General features: G+C 45.1%; 1 protein-coding gene across 6 annotated transcripts in view; it reads right to left on the bottom strand.

Moving 5' to 3' along the window:
* Window positions 1–24,801, bottom strand: part of GRIN2B (glutamate ionotropic receptor NMDA type subunit 2B) — a 284,512-nt gene that overhangs the window by 168,748 nt on the left and 90,963 nt on the right. For all 6 annotated transcript variants that reach the window (XM_074941765.1, XM_074941766.1, XM_074941764.1 and 3 more), the window contains one exon: window positions 408–1,006. In XM_074941765.1, the coding sequence (XP_074797866.1) occupies window positions 408–1,006 (599 nt within the window). The remainder of the gene's footprint in view (window positions 1–407; window positions 1,007–24,801) is intronic.

Raw genomic sequence — 24,801 nt, 5'->3', positions numbered from 1 at the left:
GGCTCCCCCCACCTGTCACCGCCACCTAAGTGACAAAAAAGGCTGCTGCGCCCGAAACAAAATATCAGGACAAATGGCCTCTTGACCGTACTTCTGTTGGGATGCGGGACAAACTGCTCAATATTGGGACAGTCCCAATTTTATCGGGATGTTTGGTCACCCTACTCCTGGGTGCTCTGGCTCCTATTCTTTCATACCAGCACCACCGAGAGCTGTTGAAGTGGCAGCATAAAAGGACATGGACCACCTCAGAACTGGCCTGGCCATTAAAAGCCTTCCATTTGCTCAGCCTCCAATTAATACAAGCTTGGGTTGCTCTCCCTACTGGTCCCCTAAATGCCACAAACTTCAGAAGGGTTTTTCAGATGCTGCTTGTGACCCCCCCACCTCCCATCCATTCCCCTTACCTGTTCAGCATGTTGGACTGGTAGATCCGTTTCTCCTGGGTGTTGTAACAGCTGCTCTTGGGCTCCGGGATGAAGCTGTGCTCAGACAACATGTCAGAAGCAGCTGTGGTGATTATGGCTATCCCATCCCTCACCCTGGCAGGAAGGCCATAGTCCCATTCATCATAAGACACAGAGATGAGGCCAGTGGGGAACTCAGATGGCACTGTGTCTGTATCCCCTGCCACCAGGCTGGGCACGATCCATGTGTAGGCATAGCCTGTCAGACCCACAGAGTTGGCCACCTCAAAGATGTAGGTGGCCTCTTCCTTGGTGCAGTAGAGGAGTATGACAGGGCTCTGGAGCTTCTTGAGCTGGTTCTGGATCTTTGAGTCTCCATCATCCAGGGACATGTCCAGCAAGAGGACCTCCTCCAGCTCCCAGCCTACGAAGCTGTTCTCGATGGTGCTGCGGATCTTGTTGACAAAGTCCTGGTAGCCAGGGAAGTAGGTAGTGACAATGGAGAATATGTACCAGTCATATTCTTCCATGATGTTGAGCATGACAGAGGCTTGCTGTTCTATTGATGGGCCAAACTGGAAGAACATGGATGACTCATCCTAGAACAGAATGAAAGAGAGAGAGAAAAAAAAACAAGAAGGGGGTCAAAGGAAATAAAAAAACAAGTTCATGGCCAACTCCAGTGAGTGGGGGAAGAGGGGAGATAGGCTTCACCTCTTTTCTTTGTGGTTTGGGCAGATGTGACAGTTCTCAGGACACCAAGGACTGTGAGCCACCTTGTTATCTCCTGCCTCCAGCAAGAGGGAGGCTTTCTTGTGGAAGCTGGATGTCAGCTCTCTGGCATCACCTGCCTTTCAGCCCACCCAAGCACCCTTTCCTCTGGGTTATGCCAGCCCTAACTTTGCCTTGCAAGGTAACAACAGATGCACTCAAATCCCCAGTCCTTGTACATTATTCCCCTGTGATATCCAGTCCCTGAAAATGGTTGCCCAAAGAAATTTCAGGTCACCCCAATTTACCAGTTTTAACTTAAAGCACCACTCCTGTAACCACACAGCACTTGTGAGCGCTTACCATAAAATGAAAGTAATTTTATTTAAGAAAAAGTAAATACTTAACTGGAAGAGAGAGAAAGTGATGGAAGCAAATGGTTACAAACACCAAACAATTCAAAAAATGTGAACCTGGGTCGACACTTATCAACAGTTACCTTTCCCCACAAAGTTCAGTCTGTTGCAGAGCCAGAATCCAAACGTTCTGGAAAGCCCCCTGGCTTCTTAAGGGGTTTCCTCAGTGAATTAATACAGAGGGCACTTCCCTGCACTCTGTTATACTGAAACAATCTTTTGTATTTATTCATAGCCAGGGCAATCTCCTGCCTGCGATAATGTTCTATTTCACCTCCGAGTGGTTTTGGTCATTTGAAATGGTCTTTGATGATTTCTGGGATGTCGCAAGGGTATACAATCGTCCCTTGCATTACCTTGCCTGCTGACTAAGGAGGGGTAATGTCCTCATGCTTGAATGGGTCATCACATTACACGTGGTGACTAATTTTTACTCTGAGTTCATAAAGTATACTTTCAATATAAATAAATTATTCCTTAAATACTACCTGTACATACATCTCACAATGATTAAGAATATCAACAAGTTACAAGCTTTCTGTAGATACGTTACATGTTACTCTTTATGGATAAATATCCTGTAAAGACATGTGTTTGGTGTAGTGAGTTTGTCAGGTCCAGGGTGAGAGATTTTGCTAAGAACAGGGTACCCTTTGCCAAAGAACCTCTGTGTTACAGTAAGGTTCAAGGATTATTAATTATTATTATTATTAACAACAACAGAGCTGAGCAAATACCAAGGGTGGGAAACATTTTATGGTGGTTGTTCTTGTTTTCTTTTTGATGGTGGCTATTTGAAGCTGCTTAGGGGTCTGGAATATTAGAAGTAATCCTGGAAGAGAAGGATGAATGGATTCAGTGTAGATGAGGTCACAAGGACAGAATAAATGCTATTTCTATTGGTGGTGTTTTTCTTATCCCTCCACCTGTATCAAATTGCCTTTCTTACCATGCTCAGGCCTTTGCATGAAAGAAAAATTAAAAGGAATCAATTTTAAAACCTCAAAAAGTGATCTTTAGAAAGAGCTTTTCTACAAATCCCAGTTAGCCCACAGCACAGTGAAAGTGTTTCCCATTCGGGTAGTTCACAATAGAATAATAGAATTAGAATCATAGAATATTAGGGTTGGAAGAGACCTCAGAAGGTCTCAGAAGAAGCAGACTTAGAATTTGTCAACAGTCCAGTGTAATTTTACATCCCTGCTTTTCCCCAATCCATGTTGGAAAGGAATGAAGGGAACATTTCCACAGGATTTTCATTTATGGACTGATCTTATGCCCTTTAAAAATCAACGTAAAACTCCCACTGACTTCAATGGCATAGGATTGAGCCCCTAAAAAAAATGGTAGAATTAAATTTTGGAGTTCAGCAGAGATTCATGTGACAATAAGGTGGACCATCCACAGCCAGTTTTAGGAATGAAGCACTGGCCTTGCCTCTTCCCAGCAAGCCTGAAGAATTGGAACAGAGGTCCTAAAGGAGACAAACAGGTGTTTTAGGTCAGAGGAAATCCATTGCACACAGTAAGCCGCTAAGTGCCCTAAAACTTTACCCCAGGACATACACAAATTTAGAATAGAGTGAAGAGCAGATCTCCACCAAAACCATCCTCCTACTGTCGGCAGGCAAAGCTGCTTTTCAGCAGAGGTCCCAGCTAAATTGTCCATCCATCCTTTCCTTAAGGATGTTTTTGATTATCTGCTTCCACTGTCTCTCCTTTAGCAGAATATTTCATAGCTGAGCAACTCTGGAAAGAAAAAGCCTATCCCAGTACTCAGCCATAACCTGCTTGACTCACTGTCTAGCTAGACCTGATCTTGTGTTGTCCCTAAACCCTCTGTAAGCTATGGCAGTGGTTCTCAACTAGGGGTTTGCATACCCCGGGGGTATGCAGAGGTCTTCCAGGGTATGGTACATCAACTCATCTAGATATTTGCCTAGTTTTACAACAAGCTACATAAAAAGCACTAGTGAAGCCAGTATAAATTAAAATTTTACACAGACAATGACTTGTTTATACCCCTCTATAAACTATACACTGAGCTGTAAGTACAATATTTATATTCCAATTGATTTATTTTATAATTATATGGTAAAAATGAGAAAGTCAGCAAATTTTCAGTAATAGTGTGGCTGTAAGCAAGTAGCTTTTAGGTGAAACTTGGGGGTATGCAAGACAAAATCAGACTCCTAAAAGAGGTACAGTAGTCTGGAAATTAGTTGAGAGCCACTGAGCTATGGCATTTAAGCAACAATGAGGTGCGTTGTCACCAAATTCTCTCTCCATTTTTAAAACTAGTGTTAACACCACTCCTAGAACACTGCATACAGCTCTGAAAATCTCAAAAAAGCAGAAAAATAATAGCAACTTGAAAGCAAGTCAGAGAACAACCAAAAATCATCAAAGTCCTTATTTGTGTCCCATGTATTCTGTGGCTGGAACTAGTCATAGAATTCACTCTTTGCCATAAAAATCTCATCCTTCTTTAAAAGATATATTTCTAGCCTTGATGGTTATGGGGAAAAAAACATGAAAATGTGACCCAAATGTAAACTAATGCAGTGACATCCGAGTTTGAAGACAGCCTGAACAAATAGCTGAGACATTTCATTGTAATGGACTGTTAACTCTGAAACCTGAAGATGACAATGTATTGCATACTGAACACTGAAACTGGAGAGAAATCTTAAAATAAATTTAATATAAAACCAACACAGGGAACTCTTTTGACCGTATTATTCATCTTCATATTAAATTCAATAAAATCCTCCTTTTCATAAATTTATCTAAAGCTTCTACAGAATTTCCATAATTTCTACCAAAGACTCACAGAACTGAGGGACTTAGCCATAGATAGGGCCCTTCCAAATTCACGGCCGTCAAAAATGTGTCACGGACCATGAAATCTGATCTGCCTCATGAAATCTGGCTATTAAAGGGGAGACCAGATTTCACAGAGTTGTGTGGCCGGAAAGTGGCGGCTGCTGGCCGGGAGCCCAGTTTTGAATGCAGCATTGCCACCAGCTACAGCACAGAAGTGAGGGTGGCATGGTATGGGGGGGGTCATCAATATTTGGGGGGGCAGAGCTGGCCTTACAAGTGGTAAGTGGGTGACCACCCAGGGCCTCATGTCACCTCCCCCACTCACCCACACAGCCAGCCCAAAGCCCCTTTAACTCCAAGCATTGGGTCTTGAGCCAGGGAGGGGCAGGGCTGAGGGCATCCCAACCAGGAGCTCCTATTGTGAGTGGGGCTCCAGCTGCTAGTCCCAGATGGGCTGGGGTGGGTCAGGACTTCTTCTTCCTCTGCATGGGCTGCTCCTGAGGCCAGGTCAGACCCATCTCTGGGAATCTCCCCCAGCTTCAGGAAGCTCCATGGCTGCTGGCTGGGAGTCCAGTTCTGAAGGAAGAGTTGCTGTCAGCAGCAACGCAGAAGTGAGGGTGGCACAGTATGGTATTTCCATCCTTACTTCTGCACTGCTGCTGGCAATGGTGCTGCCTTCAGAGCTGGGCACTCGGCCGGCAGCTGCTCTCTGGCTGCCAAGCTGTAAAGAAGGCAGCAGCACAGAAGTATGGGTGGCAATACCATGACCCCCCTACTCATAACGTTGTGACTCCTCCCCATGACCCCATTTTGGGTCGAGACCCCTACAGCTACAATACTGTGAAATTTCAGATTTAAATATCTGAAACCATAAATTTTATGATTTTTAAAATCCTATGACCATGAAATTGACCAAAATGGACTGTGAATTTGGTAGGGCCCTAGCCATAGAGTACACTGACCCTCACCCTCACTTGAGAAAATATTGAAAGGGCTAAAAAATGTATCACTTGGCTAAATGACACCTAAGAGATGGAAGATAATAAATCTGCTAGCATTTAAAGGGTGTGCATATCAAGGAGGAAAAGGACTTGTTTAGGATTGTGTTGACACATGGGAGGGGGAGGGGTGACATACCTGAACAAGTCCTTGCCATCCTAACCTTAATAATTTGAAACATATTCAGATATTACAATTAGAGGATGTGGGTCAGACATCTTGAACTACAGGACTATACAGCCAAACGACCCCCAGGTTGTTCTACCCCAATGTCTTAGATAGGAAATTTCCATTTCCACTGGGGTGAAGCTACGAGATACACACCATCCAAAGCATTAGTGCATTATGTAAATATGAACAGACTGAAATAAGATTGGTTTTAAAAAGTCTCAATCTCAGTTTCAATCTCAATTAACAATGCCTCCACACACACACACATCCTCAAATCAAACAGCAGAGGCTAGTTGTCTGTGCAGGTAAAATAATTACTCTTGAGCAATTTCATGCATTTTTATTATTCAGCAGTAGGAGGAGGGGGCAACCTCTCCTCAAAACGAGAAGGCTACAATTGTTCAAGCCAGTCCAGCTTTCTGCCTGGCACAATGCTCCTTAGTGCTTAATCAACCCAGCATTTCAATTGGCCAAATGCTCGAGTGCTTCGCCAGCTCAGCACTCAGAGAAGAGGGGGGATGGTGGAGGAAGGAGAGGACAATAACATATAGAGGGACATTTTCTCCTACGATAAATCTGACTTGAGTTGCTGCTAGAGGTGGATGGAAAATTTCACTGAAAACATATCTGACAAAAAAACAAAAGGAATATTTTCAAAGTGTCACGATTTTTCTCCTTCTCCCCCTTTCTTGACCACCTGTAGCTGCTGATCAAGGAGAGAGAGGAGACTGTAAAAAAGCGAGACGGTTATGGTTCCGGAAAAGGGAGGGGGCTAGTTATCACCACTATAGGTAAGTTTCCAGGCAAGGTGACAGAAACAACAATGGTTCTGCTGTGAGGACACCACACTGCTCAGAAAGATTAAAAATACAAACTTGAAATTGCCATATTGCTTTCTAATGTGCCCAAGAATAAAGCATTTTCCCATCTAGAGTTCAAAAGTTTCCACAGAGGAACACAGCCACCAAGATTCCCAGCAGTATTTGGCTTACACTGCCCCCACCTAAAATTTTAAATTAGAGCCACTGGTGACTAGAGATATGGCTAGAGAGCAAGCGTTGGTATTAGCACCAGTGGGCTAATTAAGGGATTGGGTTACAGATGAAGAGGTCATCATTGCAATCTCTGACTTCAAGCCCGTCCTTGCAGTTGCTTCTCATCCATCTCTCCCAGCTGTGGGCCAAATGTTACCCATTGCTAAATGCTGTATAAGAAACGAAAACGTGGCACAAAATCCCCTCAAACAAGGGGATCCCCATTGTAGCTCTACAGGGTCAGGGCTCTGCAGTTTTGTAGAGCTGAGCTGAGGGTGGAGCGGCTGAGTGGACACAGCAGGCTCTCCGACTGACAGATGGCTTCCCACAGAAAATCTGCTCTGAAGTCGTTGTTGCTGGAACGAGCAGTAGTGTCATAACGTTAACCCCCTCAAATGGGATGTTGTATCACAAGTGCGTACGTTGCAAGCAGAGGTAATAGCCAATTGCATCCTAACTCCCTTAGGAGCCATGCTTTGGGGTTGGGGGAGGTCTGAAGTGTCTCGGTGGAGGGAGAGCCTTATACAGAGATGGCTCAAGATCCAAAGTGAGTTACCATGTATCCACTTCCCTCAAAGGCAGCATCACTTATCCCCTTTATGATCCCCTAAACACCTTCCCTCTCAGGGGAGAACCAGGCAGAAATTGCATTAGGTTAAGCTGGGAGTTTTCCTCTTCCTCCTGGGAGGGATCCCTGGGAACGTAGCATGTCTCTCTTTTTGTGGAGAGGTGCTCCAGCAGCTCAGGCCTCAGCAGCTGGATCAATTGGAGCTGATCACTATAGTTTAACAAGCCATTTGCCTCAAACATGGCAGGAGAGGCCCTGGGGATTGGGGGGGGGGGGATATTCACAAGCTCAATTCTCTCAGCTTCTCTGGATTCCCTAGGCAGGCGGAAGTGATGGCTCCCTCACAGACAACAGCCTCTCAGTGCCGTAGCCTGGAGTTGACACCGCTTCAATTTCAGGCTCTTTGTGTGATGGAGACCGGGGATCAAGCCTAAAACAGACGGAAAAGCTTCAAGGGAGCCAGGAATTAATGCAGTTGCAGCAGATCAATTGTCTTCCCGGCCTAGAGAACCCCATAGTAAGCAATATAGCGTCTGACTTAGTGAAAGGAGGAGATCAATTTTCTGTTTGGGGGTTTTCTTTATGTAACACTCACTCACTTACACAGCATGGCTGCCTGTCCCCCTCTAGTGGTGGGAACTCACTGATGTTTATGATTTTGCTACTGGCTTCAAGCTAAGAGATGGGACTTTTAGTTCAGGCAGTAGAGGCCCATACTTTTAGCTGTCATGGTCAATCCCTGTTGCAGGCATCCTGGCTGGGGGTGTCATTAATATAATTCACACAAGGAGCATGTAGATTACATGTATTCACTTTACAGGCAAGGAGGCATTAGTCAAACTTCTGGAAGACACTTAGGGCCAGAGTCATCCCTGCACTGGTGCAGGTGCCAGCCCAGGGAGAGTGGAAAGGTGGCTTGTGCCACTCCTATTCTAGGGCTGCTGGAGGCCAGTTTGACTCTCTACATTGGCTAGGGCAGCCCTCAGCCCTGTTTCAATGGCCCCACCATAGCCATGCCTCCTCCTGCATCAGAGGCTCTTACAGTGGCCATGTAGAGTTGGCTCTTTGCACAGCATACAGGCCCCTTTCTTCACGAGGAGGCTTACACCTGCCCTACAGTCACTTTGCCGCAGCCTGAATAGCCATAGGGCAATGATGAATCAGGCCCCCACTCTTAATCTCTCTCCCATTTACAGTACCACCCATTTTCCTCACCTCGGCTGTTGGGCTTAATGTGTGGTTGTTGAGGGTGTTGGTGGCCTGTAATATCCAGGAGGTCAGATTAGATTCGATTCTAACCTTAACTCTATGACTCCTAGAGAAGAAAGTAGGTATTGTAGTTTAAGTACAGTAGTGGGAGTCAGGAGCCTACGCTCCTTTTATATCTGGCCCCACCACAAAACTCCTGTGTGACCTGGGGCAAGTCTCTCAGGGCTATATTTTTAGGCAAGCCTCAGCCCAAATTACCACAGATGCTGTGGGTGCAAAAAAGCACCATCAAAAGAGAGGCCACCGTGCCTTTTCAGTCTTTAAAAAGGAGACCTCACCATGTACCTATTCATCACAGTCATGGTGGGATGTTTATTGTTCCTGATGGAAAATTGCCATAGAAATTCAAAGTCTTATCATTAATTTTTTCTATATTTCTCAGGCCTGTTTGCTACAGCAGAGCTGTTTGTTTAAGTGTTCATTTACTCCTGCTTATCCCTACCACAAACTCATCAAGGCCTCAGGCTAGCCTGGAGACAAAGGCTTCCGCTTGTTTTTCTCTCTGCATTTAATTATTATATTTAGTTTTGAAAAATACAATAATTCCTGTACATGGAACTATATGCTGTATCACAGAATTGTGAACCCTCTACTTAGGACATCCTGTTGGTTGCTGTGTGGTATGACAGACAAGAGTATTGCAACTCCTTACAGGGAATAAGATGTGAGACAGAGGCTCTCTTACTCAATCTCTGTCTCACACAACAAGGTGGGTGAGGTAATAGCTTTTATTGACCAACTTCTGTTGGTGAGAGAGACAAGCTTTCGAGCTTACTCAGAGCTCTTCTTCAGACACGCACAAAGGAATGTTGGGATGCCTGGACTTGGACATTTCCTAATGACACTTTTCCCCGTTGATCTTAGCAGCGATTCCAACTTCTTCCCACCGCATTTGATGACAGAACAGTTCCCAATAGAAAGCCTCAAACTGTAGGGTTTGGAATCTTCAGTGAATGAGATGTTCTGAGTGGCTGAATGTTCTTATTATTGTCATAGCAAAGCTAGAGTCCAGAATGCTCAGTAATCAGGAGGTTCTGATAGGCTGTATACTGTCATGTATTGAGCAGTACCGTATCAGCCTGGGGCAGGGTGATGAATTTGCTGCTGCTCTTCTGGTCCCTGGAGGTGATAGGGTAGCCAGGAAGGGATGGTCTGTGACAACTGGGAGGATGGAAAGTCAGCAATGGTGGCAGCTGTACCTGCTGGCTGTTCAGAGTGACTGAGCTGGGGAACCAGAGTTGCCTTTGTGCACAGTTGTCTCTCTGTCAGTTTAAGAGCAATAGGACTCACATGCATCATGTTGATTTGAATATGCACACGGTATAAAACAGATTACACCAGACCTGACTCCATGACATCAATTTCTCTGCAACAACAGAAACTGACCTGCTGCAAGACCCCAAAAATCAACCACTGCCCAGCTGATTGGGATCACTATAAGCACTTGTACACCAAGGAGTATCTCTGGAGCTCGACCAAAGCAGGTTCATATTGAAGCCAATGCAGGAGACTGAAAATTGTAAGTAATTTTCAATTCCTGTTTTAAGGGGTTTGCAAGGAATCACTCCAGACATACTGCAACAGAGGAGACACAAGACACCCTATAATCCCCAATACCTGTCTTGGGGTAGGATAATGATGATATTTCCTCCCTTGCAGGTATGCCTTGCTCCATAGAACACATAGTATTAAACCTTAGGGAAATGAATAATCCTTTGATTAGTCACAGAGTTTAAGAGTAGAAGGGACCACTAGATCATCTAGTCTGACCTCCGGTATATCACAGGCCACCAGTATTACCCAGCATGTACATGCTGAACCCAACAATTGAAATTAGACCAAAGTATTACAGCCCTCAGGAGACTATGATATGATATGCCACAGGCAGAGAATAGGAGGGACCCAGGTGCACCAGTGTCCAAGACCCTGGCAATGGCAGGGAAATGATTAAGTGAGAGCTACCCAGATGATCCTGACAAGTGGTCTGCACCCACACACCGTAGAGGAAGGCAAAACCCCACAAGGTTCCTGCCAATCTGAGCTGAGGAAAAATTCCTTCCCAACCCAAATATGGTTATCAGTTAAACCCTGAGCATGTGAACAAGAACCAGCCAGCCACGTACCTGAGAGACAGAATGCTCAGTGCCACCTGAGATCACTGACATACCCCATCCAGTGTCCCATCTCCAGCTGTGGCCATCTCTCATGCTTCAGAGGAAGGAGAACAGAAAAAAAATAGAATACATAGCTAGAGCTATAATTCATCAGAAGTGGCTACTGTCCAGTCTATAAAGTTTGGACCAAATCACAAGGGTTGTTATGCTACAGGTGTAAATATATACGTGACTACCTGGATTAGACCTGTGGTCCATTTAGTCAGGTATCCTGTTTACACGAGATCATACTACCAGTCCAGAATCCTACCTCCTTGTCACAGGGCATGGCTCCTCTCTTGCCTTCTTCCTGCAAACATTGCACTGACTCCCATGGTTGTGCCATCACCATGTCCTTTTATTATGTGTTTCCTCCATCCCTCCAATACAACAATCCTTGTGCAACAGTCTATTTGCAATGTTAAGGTAGCTTTTGGCCCTCTCACCACTTCCTGAGGGGAACAGAGGTCTCTCTGCTCTGAGCCTCTGTGTAGCTAGGGTCAGCTAGCCCTAGGGGGGTTTCTTCCCCACTTCCTTCCTGTACCTCTTCTTGTCTGCCCTGGGCTGATAGGATAATTGGCTTAGACAGCCATCCTGATTGACTAATTAGCCTCATCCGATTTCTCAAAGGGAATTAATTAATATCAGAATGATCAGAGTGCAGGTTCACCTGTTTGCACCTTGCACTCTGTCATATTCTTACCATACCAGATCAGACCAGTAGTCCACTCTGTCAAGTATCCTGACATGACCAGTCTCCGATGGTTTAAAGAAAGGCAAAAATGTCCCATAATCTACTCAGCAAGTTATATTATGCTGTTTGTGTGGGGGATTTTTTTTCTGGCCCTCAGAGGTGACCAGCTTGTACCCTGAAACATGAAATCTGACTACATACTGATTGGTATGTCAGCTGGCAAAGCAACCTCTTATCGTTAGTGGTTATAACATTATCCAGCACTTAAAAATCCAGTCCCAGTACTTGGCAGGAGGGCATAGAGGAAATTCCACAAATCAACTACATCCTGTGTGAAGTTGTATTTCTTTTTATCATTTCTAAATTAACTGCTCTTTCATTTCATCAAGAGGGCCCTTGCTCTCTTCTGAGTGGTGGGGAGGAAACCTCAAAAAAGTACAGTGATTCCATTTAGATAAGCATTCAATGTTCATCAACTTCTCCAAATCCATCTGAACCTCTTTGGAGTGGGAAATCTTCTCTCACAAAATTTCCACTGCTGCCCAGATGTGAACAGGTCACAGATATTCATAAGAGCAGCCCATCCATTCGTTATTTTGGTATTTCTAGTTTTGGGCTACTACAGAGAAGCAGTAGGGCAGTACAGGGAAAAGAAAGGGGGAACAAAGAGAAGTTTAAAAGGCTCTGGGCACACATGGGGTTTTATGAGAGTGTTCAGGCCAGCACTGCATCCACACTTGAGGAAGGATGATCTTCTGGTATCGGCACTGGATTTGGACTCAGGAGATGTGGGGTCAAGTGTCAGCTCTGCTACTGACTCCCTGGGGGACCCTGAGTAGAGGCTTCTCTACATGAACACTTAGCTTGCAGCAAGCTGAGAAGTACACCTATCCCCCACGAGCAGGCTGCACATGAAGGCCGTGTCTACACTTGGAGCTAGAGGTGCAATTCCCAGGTGTCATAGACACTCTCACACTAGCCGTCTTTGGGCTAGCATGCTAAAAATAGTAGCATGGGCTGGGGCAAGTGGCAGCGTGGGCTTCCCATCCCCAGGAGAAATCAGCCCTGAGCCCAGGGTGGTTAGCCCATGCTACCATTCACCGTTGCCCACGCTACTGCGGCTACACTACTCTTTTTAGCACACTGGTTTGATGAAAACTAGCGCAAGCACATGTATAAGAGCAGGGAACTCACACCTCAAGCTAGTAGCGTAAATATAGCCTCAGGCTACGTCTACACCTGGAGCTAGGGGTGTTTCCCAGTTCACACAAGCTTTCATTGAATTCGTCTTCTAAAACCAGCAGCATAGGTAGTGCCAGCAGAAGCGTGGCTGAGCTGTGCCAAAGACAAACCTGCCTCAAACAGGTAGGTACGTACACAGCACAGCTCAGCCATGCCTCTGCTGCCCCCCGGGTGCAACCACAGCTACACTGCTATTTACACTCTCACTACCTCTCATCAAGCTAGCACAAGCAGATGTACGTGAGCTGGGAATCACCCCCCTAGCCTGTAGCACAGATGCAGCCTAAATGTCTGTGTGGACCCTACTGTTGCGCATTAAAAGTTCTCTCGCGTACTTTAATCTACTCCCATTTCAAAGCAAGGTGGATCAAAGTGCATTAGAGAACTTTTAGTGAACAGCAGCAGGGCCCACACGACAGCTGGTGTGTGGTAGGCTAGTGGGGATAGATTGACACCCCATCTTGCTGCAAAGTGTTTGTTTAGACAAGCCTAAGTCACTTAATCTGCCTGTGCCTCTGTTCCCCATCCAACAAACATTCTTTTCACCCTCTGTCGTGTCGATTTTCACTGTAAGCTTTTGCGGCAGGGGCAGTCTCTTACCATGTGTCTGTCCCATGCCTAGCACAATGGGGCCTGAATCTTGCTTGCGGCCTCTAGGTGCTACTTTAATACAAACGATGACAAGCTTCAGCCTTGTTGAGGTTGGCCTAGCAACAAGATCACTGTGTTCGCTGGCACCGCATGAGGGTGTTTTCTAGAGGTGGGATAAAACCAGCACATCAGATCCAATCACCCATTTCTGCCTGACACTTCCTCTCCATCTAGATGGCATGGGGTTCACGGCCATCGCTGTAGGATCCGTGCACATCTCTGAGAGGACTGGATTTAAGGCTCCAAATACAAAATGGTCCCTGCAGTTTTGGTTCCAGTTCCGAACATGTGGTTTCCTTAGCAACCACTCACAAGTAATGTGTCTGTGGCCACCAGCTCATTAGAGTCAGTATTGGCAGCAGCAGGCAACAGCTCTGCATTGCTCCTTGCAGTTCCTACCACCATCCAATGCCCATTCTGGACCAAGGATGACAGTGGCTTTGATTTTCCACCCTCACCACAACAGGTAAAAGGGGATGGAGCGGCTAGCTGGCATCTCCTCTAGCCAGTGGAGCCTTAAGGGGGACCAGTCCTGCAGAAAAAGAGGAGAGGAACTGACTGAGAGGCCACCTGTCAGGGCCGCTTGTGTAGAGGGGCTAGGAGGACTGCAGATGGGACTCGCAGGGCCTTAGGGTGGCTGCTTGTGAGTGGATTGGGTAGGGGGAAAGCAGGCATTTTGAATGGTGGAAGTCCCAGGCAATCAGGCAATCTCGGGAGGCTCTTTCTGAGATTCCCAGGGTATGAAGGGCCCCTGAGCTCTGGGGAGAAATGCCAATAATGCTCCCGGCCCAGCTCTTAGAAGATTACAGCAGAAGGAGCAGCTGGGGCACCCCTTCAGTGTGAATGGGAGTCAGCAATCAGGCTTCCTCACACTCCCATAAGACAGAGGGAAGTGGAGGGAGTGTGAGGGTTATGGGGACCATGGGCATTGTGTGGAGAAGGCAAGACACTGAATCCAAAAACAGAATCAAAAAGCACAAGCCAAGATTCTCCATTGTCCTTTGGCAAACCCAATCCCCCAGGGGCACCTGCACCAAATAACCCTGTCCCTGAGGCTTTCGGGCTGTCACTTTTTTGCATTTGTTTAGCAGGATGAAATAGTTATGCGGCACTGTTTGTTTCTTCATGTCAGTGCCATGACATTGCATCCTCACAGTGAGGCAGCACCACATACAGTGAAACCTGTACCTGAGACTAGCCTAAATAGCCAGCTCTGAATCCACTACCTTTAAAAATATGGGGCCAGATCCTCAGTTGCTCCTTCCCTGCATTTAGGACAGTAGGAAGCTTTAAGCTACCTTTGCAGTCCCTTTTTCGAGCGGCAGCCAGGAGCTTACCCAGGCCCCACTGTAAGTCAGAGATGACTCAGAAACATGCCAACTGTGGGAAGCAGAGAGCAGCCATAGTGCAGTTTACTCTGGCCACACCTCCTTCCTGCCCTGAACATACCCACCTCCCGCCTATTCCAACACAGGCTTTACAGCAGGGGCTGGGAACAGGGCTGGCACAGAGCCATTACATCAGCTCTGTGCCAGCCAGGGTGGCCACCAACACATGAGGTATTCTCCTAGGCCTTTCCTACACCATTTATGCTGCCAGGAGGAGCCTTAGTGTAAATGAGAATCCATCCTGTGGAGTACAATTCCGCTCCACCTTTTTAGCTTGAGAGTTCACTGTACTGAAACATTATGAGAAGGACCAGAACTGCATTTCTGTGCATGTGTGGGCATGAGCGCTGGATTCAACCCCTGCTTTAAAACAGATATATTTTTGCTGTCTGTAGCAGGAATTATTGGTCGGACTTGGTAAGGGTGTTCCATCATTCAGCTTCAATCATCATGCTTCAAGAAATCCATTTCCTCACCAGAGCAGCCACTGGTAATTATCTCTAACGTTCCAAGATGGTTGAACTCGTAGAAACTCCACCCTCCCTCCTGTCTAGCTCTCCTTTTGAGTCAATCCACAAGCTCTGGCTCTGTCCGAAAGCTGCTATCACACCTGCATTGCACAGCTAATTGATCTGCAAAGTTTTAAATGATTATTGATTCTCTTCCTCCCCACTGAGGAGAGTGTGAGGCCAATAAAGGACATGGAGTTATTTACAAGGATATTAGAGAAGACAAGAAGCTCCCTTACTCTCCCTTCTCTGCTTCCACCTATTAAATGTCTCACATACTCAATGGAAGGCTTCCTGCAGCCTCGAAGACAGAAAATACTCGCAGATGCACAAACTCTCCTACATGTACACACACATCTAGGCACTTAAGAGGAGTTTGCCAAGTTACAATTGCTGAGGCTCTGGTCCAATTATTTTAATCTTAACAATCTCTCTCTAATTCCTTCTCCATGCCCTGGTGATTGTCAGCCTTTCCACACACCCTCATTGTACTAGAGAGGCATTAGTGGCAGATCTGCTATTCTCCCTTATGGCAAAATAGGTTGTTGAACCATGAGGAGATGAAAGGTGTTCTGTGTAGGTCAAGGATGGCGTGTGCTATGGGCTTCTGCTGTGGGAGGATCTTAAATGGGCTCTCAGAAGCTTGTGTTCCCCCTGGCCTCCTACTATCTTCTCTAGGGTCCCAACCTCCAAAAATACATGAGCCATCCTATGAATTGGAGCTACAGTGATTTACATCATCAAGAATCTGGCCCATTAGACTCATATTGAAAATGTACACACATGGACAAATACCACTCAATTTATTGGAAAAAAAAATTTTTTAATCCAATTAACTGTTCCCCCTGGGTGCTATCTGTTGTGGTTTTCCACTTCTCTTGGCTTGGATAATGAAAGCACACTGGTCTTTTGCTAGTCAGTTTTGCTTTCTACCCCAGCCCACTGCAGATATTTGTGTTCACCTATTTAGATATGTTAAAGAAGGTGCTTATCATGTGCTTTAGGTGCCCATCACATGACTTAATACAACCTAAATGCAGCAGTATAGTTTATCTTAAGTCATCTCCCACTAAACAAACTGAAATAATTCCATACCCCAACCTCATTTTCAAACACCTGGTGAAAAATATGAGCTTTGTCAGGTTTCTCATGATGCATGGAAAGCCAACTTTTTTATTTTAATTCAAATATTTCTACCTACATTAGGTACTGTCATTTTTAAAAAAAAAACAAACCCTAAGTTGAGCCGAAACTGCAGCATTCTTTGCAAGATCACACGAGCCAACAAGATTTATGTTCAAGCTGGACATGGCAGAGAAAGGGACTGGTGGAGCAGCAGGTGGATTTGCCTTTGTCTGCCAGTTGAAGGAGTAATAATAATAATAAAAGGATCTGCAAGAATAAAAGCCAGGGAGAGACATGTAAGGCGTTGAAACAGTTCTTTGACAGACTCAAAGAGAAGCCAGTGCATCTTGTTTTTCTCCATCTCCCGTTGTCTGTCCTCTTCCTTAACCACACACTCTGGCACAATGAGGAAGTAGGGCGTAGATGGAAGCAGCAGCAGGAGATACAGCAAGTACGGGAGAAAGGAGCTATTCAGTCAGGATGCCTGCCCAGTTAGAGCGCTCGACAAAGGAAGAACAAATAAGGATATGAAAGGGGAAGGGAAACAAAAAGCTGTGTCCGGCATTTCACCTGCTCCAAGGGAGGAGATGTTGGCTTTGATATGTTGTCTCTTCCCTTTCATTACATCTCATTCTCCACTCGTTAGCAGCCTCTAGCCTCGTGCATCTCTGTGTGTGTGCTTAAACAATTGTATATGCAGCCTGGATCAAGGGATACAAATCTTCTCACCTCTAGGTCGCCAGTTTCAATCCAATTCAAGCTGGCAGTGGCTGAAATTTATTAACATCTGACAACTATTCAGAGGCCTGTATGGGATGAAGGGATTAATTCAGTCCATCTGCCTAAAAAGTTAGCACTCACATCGCCACACACAAACACCCACCCACCCCCCCCCCCCTTGGAACTAACTGGGCCTCTGGTTAGCACCTCAGAGAAGAGCCAAAGGTTAAATAGGCTTTATCGCTGTACAGTCCTGTAAAGGGGGTTGCTCATCCTACAAACGAGAGGGGGCTGGGGAGAATACAGATGTATCTTACATAAACAAGACCTTTTCCCCTTTAGGGCAGTGGTTTTCAACCTGTAATCCGCAGGCCATTGAGGATCCACAGACTATATCTAAGATTTCCAAAGGGGCCTGCATCTCCATTCGACTTTTTTTAGGGGTCCGCAAATGAAAAAAGGTTGAAAACCACTGCTTTAGGGAAAGAAACTATTCATTAAGGCTCCCTCTCTGGGAAAAAATGTAGCTTGTGTATTATCATCTAGCGCAGGGGCCAAATAATCACAGTCATTTTCTTTAGCCAGGGCAAAAAAGAAACAATCTTTGCGGATGGGGAAATAACTACAGAAGGTTCCCTTCTTAGCAGGGTTTGGTTAAGCCATTCAAATTGTCCCTTGCAGCTGGGAGAGTGATGAGAGAATAGTAGTCCTGCCCGGTTGGATTCAGAGCACATGTTCCTTGCCACACAAGGTGGGAGGAAGCCCTTTTCTACCTTTCTGCTCAATAGTCCCTCAATCTCCTTACAGATGTCTCTTAAGCCCAAGTTGAAGGCCCTTCCTTTCAATCCTGGTAGCTAATGCAGCTCCAATGGCCACGAAGGATCTCTTCTCCAGGGGAAGGGATTTAATCCCTTCATTATCCAGGTTAATGTGGGGGTATAGACATCCCTGTCACACACCTCCCCATTGGAGTATGGTTTGGGGGCACACTCAGCAGAAGTCATGTTCCCTTCTTCTTGGAAGCGGGCATCAACCCTGAGTGATCCTTCCCTGCTCACTGCTGAAACTGAAAGGAATAGGGTTTCAGAACCAGGTACTACTGGATCACTCTGGCACCAGTATCCTTCAAAATATGTAGTCTTTGATAGGACGCACGCTCCGTGAACAGAGCATTAAAAGTTATCCAGGGAGTAGTAATGTAGTGTCTCTACAGGTCATTTAATGGCAAAGGACTCTTAACATTACCACGAAGTTTCCAAGGAAAGAGTTTGAGCCTCATTCTCCTCCTACTTTCATCAGTTTTGCACCATTGTAACTCTATTGATTTCAACACAGTCTGATTAACCCATGTGTAACACAGCAGAATCAGAGCCCTTATGTCTTTCTGTGGGTAGAGTACTGAATTGTCCTCTCTATTCACCAAGGGGAAACATGGCCCCTAAACCCATCACTCAGTCTGTGTGCCCCATGGCTCAAACTTCAAGTTCAAGATCCCTAGTATACTCCTGGTCCTCTGGCCACCTTCCTGGGAGAGGGAAAGTTATGAAGAGTCCTTAAAAGCCCATTAAATTAATCCTGACCTCAGCCCAAAAATCACAACATAGGAGAAACCTCAGCTACCCCAATCTATAAATTCTTCAACAGTCAGGATACAACTTGAATTCCCCATACGCCCATTCTGTATGCTCAGGCTCATGGGGCTAGGCCATGGGCAACATTTTCAAGAATGCCTAAGTGACAGAGTCTAAATTCCATTTTCAAAAGTGACTTGGGAGTCTTCCATTGGGACTAGGACTCCTAAATCACTTGGGCATGTGTGAAAAATTTCACCCATGGTCTAGTTCCGCAAAGTGATGTTAAACCAGAGAGTTTGTCTATTCCTGGATTCCAGCAGGGCTTGGGCCACAATCCCTTCTCAGTACAGGGATGGTTATATTTATCAGGGGCGCAAGCAACAGTTTGGTTGTCTACCCTACAGGATCGTGTATTGCCATATTACATATACAGCAAGCGTCACTGATAATGTTTGCAATAACTGCATTAGATGCAGATGCAGAGATAACTCTTTAGGAGGAGTTGACGTTACTCCATATTTCCTAGCATTTATGTTTCAGCAGGGATTACTCATACAGCCCCCTCCTCCCCCAGCCTTGGCCTGAACCCTTTTCTGGGGTCCACTAGACAAGGCAGTTTACTTCCTTATCTAGGGTCAATGATCTGTCTTTAACTTTTGCCGAGGAAGTCCTCTGCCCCCTAGACATTTGATAGCAGCAGTTTAACAGTGCACAGCAACCCTAAACAACATTTTACAATATAAATGGAAGATGGAATAGCGTATCCATTGAAGCTGCAGGACGAATTTAGGCAGGCTAGACATAATTACCCATGTTGGAAACTGGGCAGAACACCAGGTCTAGCCCCCATTCTCTCATGAGCAGAGCTAAGCAAATAACTGATTTTTTGGTTCAGTAGCAGTTCCACAAAAATTTTAAAAAAGAAATACAAAATTCAGTTCAGGTCAAACCAAGTTTTTCAGTGAATTGAAAAGGTCTATTTTCAGGTCTGTTCCAGAGCAGAGATTCAAACCTGCCTCTCCCATCTCCAAGCTCTAACTGCTGGGCTAAAAGTTATAGGGAAGGTCAGGAGGAGAAGCAGCATCACCACAACCTCCTCCTGCTCTGGCTGTTTTATAAATAGTTGAAAAATTTTGTTTCAAATTCATGACTAGTTGCAGGTTGACCAAAACTGCATTTTTCAATCAAATAAACTATTTGTGCAAAGATTTTCACACAGCCCTACTTGTGAGCACCGTCAGGGACTCTTTAGTGACCACAAGTGATCAGGACCTCAGTTCTACATCACACTGACAAAATGCACCCCCAAGTTTAACACTATGCTGGGGCCTTAGTACCATACTAACTCTGAAAGAAGAGTATCTTCTACTGAATTGCCAACATGCTTTACTCCAGCATCTGGGTTTTCCTTGGCATTCTACCCTCCACCTATGAACAGGCCTGACCTTAGCTTTGCAAACTCTCTCCTACACAGATCTAAGCAATACAGAGGGTACAAATTAGGTATGATTTCTTCATTCAGCCAAGTCTGTTTAAGACTGCCCAGATTAAAACAAAGGGATTCTGGAAGAGACCTATCCAACTCCCCAGCAGCTGACCCTGCACACACTTCTAAAGGCACTAAAATTCTAGCTGCTAATTTCATCAGGTGACCCCTCTGCCTCTCGCCATCTAGAATGAAAAAGATCAACACCATTCACCCTCATAAACATACCTCCCAATCCTGTTTTAACCAGTCTAGTCAACCAGCCCATCCTGCTCTTATTTGGACGCCTTTCTGGATTAGGCCCAATCTAACATACTTCATTTCCTATGACACCCTCTCTGACTAACCCTCCCACCTTGGTCACAATTAGACCTTCCCTGGCTAGCCAATCCCATTTAAGACACCACTGGCCCTCTTTGTACTCCACCTCATCCCCTGGGATCATTCTCTGCTCCAGGGAACATCTAGACCTCTTTCTGTCCTGCACTGTTTGGACCCCTTTCCTTTCCTCTAATCCCCATTTGGATCCCTGTCCCCACACAATGTCCTGAAACTTCTCTCTCTATCCACTGGGCTTTGTTCAGTAATTTACCCAGGGTGGAGCATAGAAAGGAGGATGGCAGAATGTGTGTTAATGTGCCTCCTGATTAAGGACCCGGCTTTGTTACTATGACAACAGTGATAGCAGCAGCCGCAGCAGTCCTTTCCAGTGCAGCTGTGAAGGCCTCTCTATGCATCCTTAAATCCTTTAACCGCTATCAGCCATTGTCAAGATGCACCGGCAGTGACCCATTATGTGTGCATCCCTCGACTAATTCCACTCATGTGCTTTCCAAAGCCCAGAAGATTAGGACACACAGATTTTCCATTTGTGAAGTGGCATCCGGCAACATAAAATAAATATATACTGAATAATAATAGCAACACCACTAATAATGCCAAAAATGTAAATCTCTTATAACTGCATTACAAAGAAATACATTTTCTTTCCTGGAAGTTGTAATAATAGAGTAAGCAGTTGCGATCAGCACTGGGGATAATTTTTTTTTTAAACACAGGTTAGGAAGAGTGCAAGCAGCTGCTCAATACACAATCAACCAGCTAATGCTTCCCTTTACCCAAGCCCATGCCAAACAGGGGCTGCAACCAGAGACAATTCCCTACACTACATGTTTCACTACATGTTGTTCTCATGTACTCCTCCTCCCACCGGCTGTACTAATGTCCTTTCCAGATATAGGGATTTAGTGTTAAATTCTTCCACTCTGTGCTCAGCACTAGTTAGGTAGCACATAAAAGGAAAATAAAGGAGCCCAGTCTGGATTTCACCCCCAGCTTGTGTGGATTTCTCTGTGTCCATCAAAGAAACAGTGGGAAGGAAATTAGGCATGATTTTGCAAATATTTATGCATATGCTTAACTCTAAGCACATGAATAATCCTGCTGAAATGAGACTACTCACCCATTTAGAGTTAAGAATGTAAATGTTTGCAGTTACATCTTTTTTAACAAGACAGTTAACCCATTTTGGAGGCACCCCCCCAAAAAAAAAATCATGGCCATTTTTGAAATTTTGAGCCCAACTGCCATATACTGCTTAATATAGGTTTTTCATCTCATTTCTGATACCCATATGGGGTTTGGGAGGAAGGTTAGAAAAGGATTATTAAAGGAAACGGGGCCAGTCAGATTTCCTCTGTCAAACAAATGCTATACTGGTTTCATGATGCGAGCATTCTGATAGTTGGGAGTCGTATGAATATGGCTGGTAAATTTAGAACAAGCAAAAAGAAATTCTTCTTCAAACAGCATGTAGTCAACCTGTGGAATGTACCACTATAGGAGACCACCTAGTCAAATAGTAGTGCAGGGTAAATACAGCATAAACAATTTGGTCCTGATTCTCCACTGCATTACTCCATGCATCTTATACAAGCCAGATACACATATGTAAAACTGGGGTAAAATGGTGAATCAAGCTCTTTGAGAATATTCATTCACATTTTTCCATGAATTCACTTTGACCATTTTTTCATCCTTTTCTAAGTTCTCTGTCCACAAAAGTTTTGTGCGTTTGAGTTTTACCAGCAAGTTCATTCATAGAAATGCACAAGGTACTTGCAGAAATCCATTTTATTATTTGTACATGGAAGTATTCAAGCCAGAAGTACTTGTGTGCTCATCCAATAAGGAATAGACACCATACCATGTGTCTTAACTGACCAACCATAACGAAGCAATTCAGATTGAATTCCAGATCTTGACAATTATAAAAAAAAATCAGAAATATTCATTAAATACATTCAAACAAATTATGATCTCCACAATAGATATTCCATACACAGAGAGGCTACATTCGTTTAATAAATTTGTTGTAAATTATTCCCTCAGCTCTATCAACTACTGTGGCTGGATTTTTAAAAAGGTTGGATAATTTACAATCGTTAACAATATTTGTAGTTCTGGATGCTAAGATAATAATACTTAGCTCTTACATAGCACTGCTCAAAGAACTTTACAAAGGAAGGTAACCATCTTTATCTCCATTTTAGAGACAGGAAAGCTAAGGCATAGAAGGTGAAACAATTCACCCAAGGTCACACAGCAAGCCAGTGGGAGAAAGGGGATTAGAGGCCAGGTCCCCTAATTCACAGTCTACTGCTTGGTGCCATGGACCATGCTGCCTGCTGGCCATAGGCAGGCAGGCAGGAAGAGCTTCCCAGCTTTATACAGTTGGCCAGACAGATTATGTGTGGTTTCACATTCCTCTGAAGCAACAGGTAGTAGTCACTGCTGAAAGCAGCATACCATACTTTATGGACCATTGATCTGTTCCTAAAGGGCAAATCCTAAATTCCTTTGGGGAAATGCACTGATTACAGCCTCTTCCATAGCTTCACTTAACTGTATTGTTCAACTCATTGTATCCCAGTCTAAGGGGAGAATGAATTGCTTGAGGGCTGGAAATGGGATACCGAGCCTGTGAAATGAGTTGGTGGATCTCAGTCCACTTCCTTACCAACATGTGTCCATATCACAAAAAACATCACAGTTGACTCTACTTAGCCATGCTGTTGACAGTGTCATCTGAGGCAAAGAACTGAAAGGGTCTGAATACTACTCTGATCTCAGAGGTGTTCCTTCCCGGGGCAGGGTTCAGAGACATTGTCCTGTGGTGAGATGGAGCAAGGGGGCGGGTTATGGGGATTTTTCACTGCCTCTGTCCATGCTGTACCTGTTTTGAGGATTAATAGGGGATTTCAGTCTGAGGTCTGTCAATCTGGCACCTTTCACCAGTCCCAAATCCATTTATGTTTAGACAAAGAAGCACACAAGGCAATTTCCTAGTGATTACAGATCAGAGGGCACCAGAAGACAGCTGTGAATATGCACCTCTCCAGGTCCTCATGTAGACCCCAGGTTTGGGTCTTGCCCATCACTTCCTCCTCCAGGGGCTGCTGCAGCCACCACATACGAGATTAACAAGGGGGTCATATTTACACTTCCAAGAGGAGCTGCTGTGTGATTATGGGTCTATTTAAAATCCTCCAAGCAGCTGCAGTACATAATAACAAATCAGCAGGAGGGAGAGAGGGAAGGGAAGGAGGAGAAGAGAAGGAGGAGAGAGTCAGGAACTTCATGGATTGTCACTGAAAAATTGACTGCCAAAAGATGGCAGGGGTGCAGTCAAATTAAAGATGCCCCCTGCAGAGACAGACACACACAGAGTGAGAGACAGAGCGTGAGAGAGATCCAGACACTGGAGGAACACACTGAAGAGGGGGATTTAAGAGCTTGGAAAGGAAAACTGCCAGACCCAAAACCTCTCTGCCTCTGGGGACAACATCAAACCCTCAAACCCACTCATTCCAGAGGGCTCAGTCACATGCCATTGCACACCTGTCCTAACTTCATGAAATCATAGACATTACAATTGGACAATATCTATTATTAGAGCTTCCAGTCCAATCTGCGTATGTGCGCGAATGCCCACAAACACACACACAAAGATTACTCCCTACAATATACACCCCCAGGTCTTGTTCAGTCCAGTTTTGAAGGAGACATAAGCAATGGGGCCACCACGACTTTCCTAGGGAGACTGTTCCACCTAGGAAATTTGAAACACGAAGAAATCCTTCCTCATGCAGTGTAAAGTCAAACTTTGGGTCTCCCCACTCAATAAAAAGCACAGAGCACCAGTTCCCTCATCACCTTTCCCAGGCTTTTTCTTCAGGTGCCTCCATCACCAGAAAAAGGGTGTCACCACATGCAGGTGACAAGGGGAACATCTTTCCAGTTACAGTCCCTGCCTGGGCTCCCTGGACCTTCACAGCCTTGGCAGGCTGGTAAAAGGAGCTGTACCATCAGATCGCCTCAGCTGGTGACTGCTAAGCAACATTGGGTCTGGCCACTGCTTTAGGTGGGTGACCTCCAAAGAAACAACAGCTGATGCAGGCAGCAGTGGTGCCCATAATTCAATAGATTGAATTCTTCCCTCTGAATCTGTGCTAGATTCAAGTCCCAGAATGGTAGTGGGGGCTCCTGTACTGCTGGAGGTGTCATCTTTCAGATGAGTGAGAAACCAAGATCCTGACCATCTGTTGTCATTAAAGCTTGCAGGTCAACTTTTAATACCAGGATCAGGAACATTCATTCTCCTTTGTGTTCCAGACAATTTCAGTTTGGGCAATAACACTCTCCCTGCCTAATCGTCCTTCAGTTTGAACTAGCTATCTTATTTGTCTTGCTGCAATTTTGGACACACCAGGAAGCGTTTCCTTGTCCTTTCATCAGCTGCTGCATTCCAGACAAAGTGATTGCATTTCACTGGTGGCTGGGGTCATTCCTGTACACGC

Source organism: Natator depressus, chromosome 1 (genome assembly GCF_965152275.1).
Source record: "Natator depressus isolate rNatDep1 chromosome 1, rNatDep2.hap1, whole genome shotgun sequence".
In the NCBI taxonomy this organism is placed as follows: domain Eukaryota; kingdom Metazoa; phylum Chordata; order Testudines; family Cheloniidae; genus Natator; species Natator depressus.
The sequence above is the reverse complement of the archived record's forward strand: the minus strand, read 5'-3'. Positions and strand labels throughout refer to the sequence as shown.